A 5,780-nucleotide genomic window follows, 5' to 3' on the forward strand; every position below is an offset into this window, starting at 1 on the left:
AGCCAAGACAAGAGACACAAGATGTGGCGGCTAGCCAGGGACAAACCCCACAATGTGTGGGGAAACCCTTTGATCAAATCTTCTTTTATCTTCAATAATTCAGCAGAGAGAAATAGTACAATAAATCTGATTCATATCAGCAGTAGCAAACCCTAGATCAGTAGCATCAGCATTAGCGGCTTCATTATCAAACTAGGGCAGACGATATCTCACAAACCGACCGTCGGATTGACTTCATTCCACCACCAAAAGTTTCAGCTTCCAGAGGAGGTTCAGATGAACCTACAATGCAGTTCAGATGAGGAGATCTTCTAGGCCACGCAAGTCAATCTTTGCTTCTGCAGTTGCAGCTTCAGTTTCAACAGTTTCCGGCTTCAAACTAGGGAAGTCGATATCTTGCAAACGTTCGTCGGATTGACTTCATTCCACCACCAAAAGTTGCGGCTTTCAGAGGAGGTTCAGATGAACCTACAATGCAGTTCAGATGAAGAGATATTCTAGGCCACACAAGTCAATCTTTGCTTCTGCAGTTGCAGCTTCAGTTTCAGCAGTTTCCGGCTTCAAACTAGGGCAGTCGATATCTTGCAAACCGTTCGTCAGATTGACTTCATTCCACCACCAAAAGTTGCGGCTTTCAAAGGAGGTTCAGATGAACCTACAGTGCAGTTCCAAAGAGTAGATCTTCTAGGCCACGCAAGTCAATCTTTACTTCTGCAGTTGCAGCTTCAAATTCAACAGCTTCCGGCTTCACATGTGTGAGAGAGAGAGACCCATTTTAGCGCAGTAGAGAAGAGACTCATATCTGCGCAGTAGAGAGAGAGAGATGTGATGAGATGAGTGAGTCTAAATGAGGAAAAGTCCTCTTATATTTATACACAACGTTGGTGGGTGAATAGATGCGACTGTTGGGCTTCTGAGCCTACATGAGTTGTAGGTCGGCTTGATAATAATTCCATAATCAAAATAAATTCATATCTCCATGAATACTTATCGGAATTGGATGATCTTTATATCAATCCTACACCTCTCGACGAGAGGAATCTAATAAAAATATTATTAGCCATGAATAAAATGACCCACATGAAGTTTTGCCTTGGTTGCCAATTTTAACACTATGCCCTCGCCTACCATACAGCCCTCGAACCCATCATCCATTTCTTTGACGTCGGTTAACCCCCATGTCCCGCAGCGTCCCTCTCGACCCACCATTCATCCGGTTCTTGCAGCTTGAATCCCCGCTCCCCCATCCGCTCGGGATGCTTCAGTTCCCCGCTACTACCTACTCGTTCGGTTGGGTCTGCTCAGCATAGCACCTTAGACCCCTGTCGCAAGCTCCTCAAGGACTTCCCCATCGGAAAGCGCTTAGAAAAACAGAAAAAAGGGAGGTGTCTATGAGCCATCGACTCCGATATAAACCTAACGTTCGGGGAGGACGTTCAAATGGCGGATGCTATTGACACCGTTCGTAAGGTTCTGGTCGGCCGGGTTCATGGTCGAACCTACTCAGTGGAAAGATTAAAGCAATGGACGGAGGAGATTTGGGGATCATTGCTAAATGAATTACTAGCTATCAGAGTCTTAGCAAGGGGATGGTTTACCTTACACTTTCATAGACCAGAATACACTCAATGGATTCTATCCCAATTCTGGCATATTGAGTTGGCGCCTGTTCTTCTGAAGCGTTGGGATCTTTTGTTTGACCCGGAGCGAGAACAGTTGGGCACCGGGCCTATTTGGGTTCGACTATCGGGATTGCCCATGCAATTCTGGACACCTCAAGTATTCAAGCACATAGGAGATGCGCTGGGCACCTATCTCGAACATGATAAATCCTATGAGCAATCCGTAATTATGACCATGGCTAGAATCCTTGTTCATCTTGACACTAGGGCCGGGCTGGAGGAGAAAATTACTCTGAATTGCAGACACTTCTCGCCCAAGCAACTGCTGGATTATGAAGGAGTCCCGTTTCGATGTCGAAGATGCCACAAAGTGGGCCATTTGTACAAGGACTGCCCTCTACTTTCAGGGGTGACTTCGGATAATTCTAAAGGTGCAAAACAACAGCCATCTGTTGATCAAATAGAGGCGACATCAATCAGGGAGAAGGTGATTTGATTCATAGTGAGGCCCCTTCGGATGCGGAACCTGGAGGCTCTAAGAAGACTAACAACAGAAGGAAGGCTACATCAACTCCTGCACCACCTCGCACCTGGTCCAAGACAATGGAGGATGCATCATCTACTCCGAGTAATGAATCTCACCCCATGACCTCTGCTTATTTATCAGAAGTTATGTTTTCTGTTTTGCACTCCACATTACAGCCTACATCTATTGACCCGGGCCCGATTCCCTCTATTCCCTACTCCATTGCCCCTCCTCCCCCCACCTTCTCCACCACTCCCTCCTCTCATAGGATGGATTCCACTCTCCCCAACCCCTCTTCCTCCTCCACTGGCTCAGGATCGCACCCTTACCACCTTAGACCCCGGGCCTGAACTAAGCTCCTGGGCCTTGGTTCATCCCTTGGACGGTCAACTAATCATAAACCAAAAAGGGGTCGCCCATCTAAGATCATTTCGGCCATTCCGAATGCTGTGGTAGATGTCGCCCTTGGACGACAGTGCATTATTGAGTGGGCACTTAGAGCAATTGAGCCCTCGACCATTGGTTCCCCATGATTTGGCTCTCCTTCAACTGCAGGGGATTAGCCAACCCCAAAAAGAGATTGGCTCTTAAGAGATTGACCCATGAATCCAGATGTGACATCCTCTTTCTACAGGAGACCCTCTGCACCTCGGATATCGCTGTGAGAACCCTACAAGCCCTTCTTCCAGGATGGATTTTTCATGGTTTGGACGCAAATGGTCGCTCTGGCGGCCTTGCCATTGGCATTAACCCTAGAAAGGTCAAGCTCTTATACTCTTGGGGCGGATGGGGCTTTTTGGGTATGGACATTTTCATGGGAGAGCTTGGGATTCCTATTAAAATTATCAATATATATGGTCCGAATCAGAACAGACTGGCCTTCTGGCACAATTTTTTGGGAAGCAACCTCATCACAAGCTCCACCATATTGGGCGGTGACTTTAACTTCTCTCTAGGAGTCGGGGAATCCTGGGGACATCATGCTCAACTTGATCCCATCTCAGAGCAGATGAGCATGTTATTAGACTCTCACAAGCTTGTCGACTTTCCAATGAACAAGAAAGTCCCCACTTGGCACAACAGGAGAATAGGGGAGGCAGCCTTGGGAAGGAGATTAGACAGATTCCTGGTTCATGAAGACCTGATTCAAAAACTCCCCCTGTACAGACAATGGGTCGGCTTGGGTGGTCTATCAGATCATCTACCCATCCTTCTTCAAGTCAGTGGATCCATAAAGAAGCCCCGCACCCCATACAAATTTTTTGCTGGATATTTACAAGACCCGGAGTTTACTAATATGGTCACGGACTTCTGGAGATCGCAACCCCCACTGAGGGCACAGAGAAAGGTAGCGGATTTTTGTGACAGACTCAATGGTCTAAAGAAAATGACTGAGGTTTGGGCAAAGAGGAAACGGCTGAGAGATGACCAGCTTCTTTTGGATACAGAGGCACAGATTGCACAGTTTACGGATGAAAGGGGGACTGGTTTCCTATCAGAGGAATCAAAATCACTATTGAACAATTTGGAAAAGCAAAAAATCAAGATGCTGCAAGAAAAGGAAGAACAGTGGAGGTTAAAAAGTAGAGCCATTTGGCTTAAAGCGGGTGATTGCAATACCAAATTCTTCCACAACCTCGCAAACGGCAGAAAGGCCTCAAATACTATCTGGCAGCTGCCTTGTGAACCGGATGGCTGGGCTACAACACACCAGCAACTCGCCAGATTGGGTATATCACACTTCAAAAGGCAATTCACTGCCCCGGCAGCCATTAATCTACCAGATATTATCAACCTTGCTGGCCACTTTCCTAGATTTGTTGAGCAGGAGGATTTCGAGGACCTTACTCAACCGGTCACAATGCAGGAATTGGAAGGAACTCTAAAGTGGTTCAAAAAAGATAAGAGCCGGGGTCCGAATGGGTGGCCAGTGGAGTTCTATTTGTCCTTTTATGAACTGTTGGGGGAGGACCTATTGGCTGTTATTGAAGAGAGCAGGATCACCAGACACACTCATCCCCCATGAACTTCACCTTCATAGCCTTGATCCCTAAATCGGATGCCCCATCGTCCTACAATGACTTCCGCCCTATTTCTCTCTGCAACTGCCTCTACAAAATCATATCCAAAATCATTGCCAATCGTATCAAGCCCATCCTATCTACACACATCTCTTCGGAACAATTTGCTTTCCTCCACCACCACCACATACAAGAGGCCATTGGCACTGCCCAGGAAGCTCTACACTCCATCAAGCACAAGAACCTCAAGGGTATATCCCTCAAGATCGATTTAGCAAAGGCTTTTGACAAAGTAAATTGGCTCTACTTGAAGATGATCCTCACTCACTTGGGCTTCCCCCCTGTTTTTATCGCCTGGGTTATGGGATGTATCTCTTCCATCTCCTTCGCTATTCTCATCAATGGCTCGACCTCATCTCCTTTCAACATCGACAGAGGAATCATACAAGGATGTCCGTTATCCCCACTCCTTTTCCTGCTTGTTATGGAAGGTCTGAGCAGACTCATCTCATCCGCCAAAAGGAGTGGGAGTATCAGTGGCCTCAAAATTATGGAGCACTTTTATCTCACTCATCTTCTTTTTGTAGATGATATTCTTATTTTCATAAACGGGAGTGTTAGGGACTCCAATGCACTCAACGAGATTCTACATCTATTTTGTAGTGCTACTGGCATGGAGATTAACAGGGGAAAATCCTCTATATCCCTCTCGGGGTGTACAATACAGGAAACACAACTTGCAAATCAGAAATTCCCCTTCCAGGAAACAAATCTTTTGGAAGGCATCAAATACCTGGGTTTCAGACTAAAACCAGATGGATACAAGATTGAGAACTGGACTTGGCTCATCACTAAAATTGAAAAGAGAATCAACTGCTGGCACCATAGGCTCCTTTCTAAAGCGGGCAGGCTTATGCTTATAAAATCAGTCCTTGAAGCCACTCTAGTGTACTGGATGTCTCTTTCCTGGATTCCCAGAGGAATTCTGCACAGAATACAACAAACTTGCAATAGATTCCTCTGGAATGGCAACAAGAAAGGAAAGATCTTTGCCTGGGCTAAATGGTCCAAGATTGCTACTTCCAAAAAGTGGGGGGGGGGGGGGGGTGGGGCTTAAAATCTCTCCCAGAATTTGCACAAGCATTGGCAGCCAAAGAGGGATGGCTATTATTAAAATAGAATAGTCTCTGGGCGGAAGTCATCCGTCACAAGTATATTTGGCCATTGACGATCATAGACTGGATCCGTAGGCCAAATTGGAATAGACATGGTATCTCTGGGATTTGGAAGGCCACACTGAATGCCATGCCTCTTATTAGAGATAGCCTCCTATGGCATATTGGAAATGGCTCATTAGTCCGCATAGGTATTGACCCATGGCCAGGTTCAGGGAACGCCCACAATCTACCAGAAGGGCTGGTTCTCCACTTAAATAACAGAGGCATAAAATTTCTCTCACAGATTGGAGACCAGCAGCACTCTACAACTTACTCACAGGCCTGGTTAACTGATCGGCAATGGAACTTGCCCAATGAGTGGAACGAAGACTGGAAGAGATACATACAGGCCTTAATCGAGTCCCATATTAGATTAAGGGATGTTTAGGATGAG

General features: G+C 46.3%; 1 protein-coding gene across 1 annotated transcript; it reads left to right on the forward strand.

The window, feature by feature from the left end:
- Positions 1-1,440: 1,440 nt before the first annotated feature.
- Positions 1,441-2,118, forward strand: LOC149226821 (uncharacterized). Its single transcript, XM_089380306.1, has one exon. It carries the CDS (start codon positions 1,441-1,443, stop codon positions 2,116-2,118), a length of 678 nt encoding a protein of 225 aa, XP_089236432.1.
- Positions 2,119-5,780: the final 3,662 nt, after the last annotated feature.

Source organism: Pinus tabuliformis, chromosome J (assembly GCF_031772625.1).
Source record: "Pinus tabuliformis cultivar Carrire ecotype Pingquan chromosome J, CPIR1, whole genome shotgun sequence".
Lineage (NCBI taxonomy): Eukaryota > Viridiplantae > Streptophyta > Pinopsida > Pinales > Pinaceae > Pinus > Pinus tabuliformis.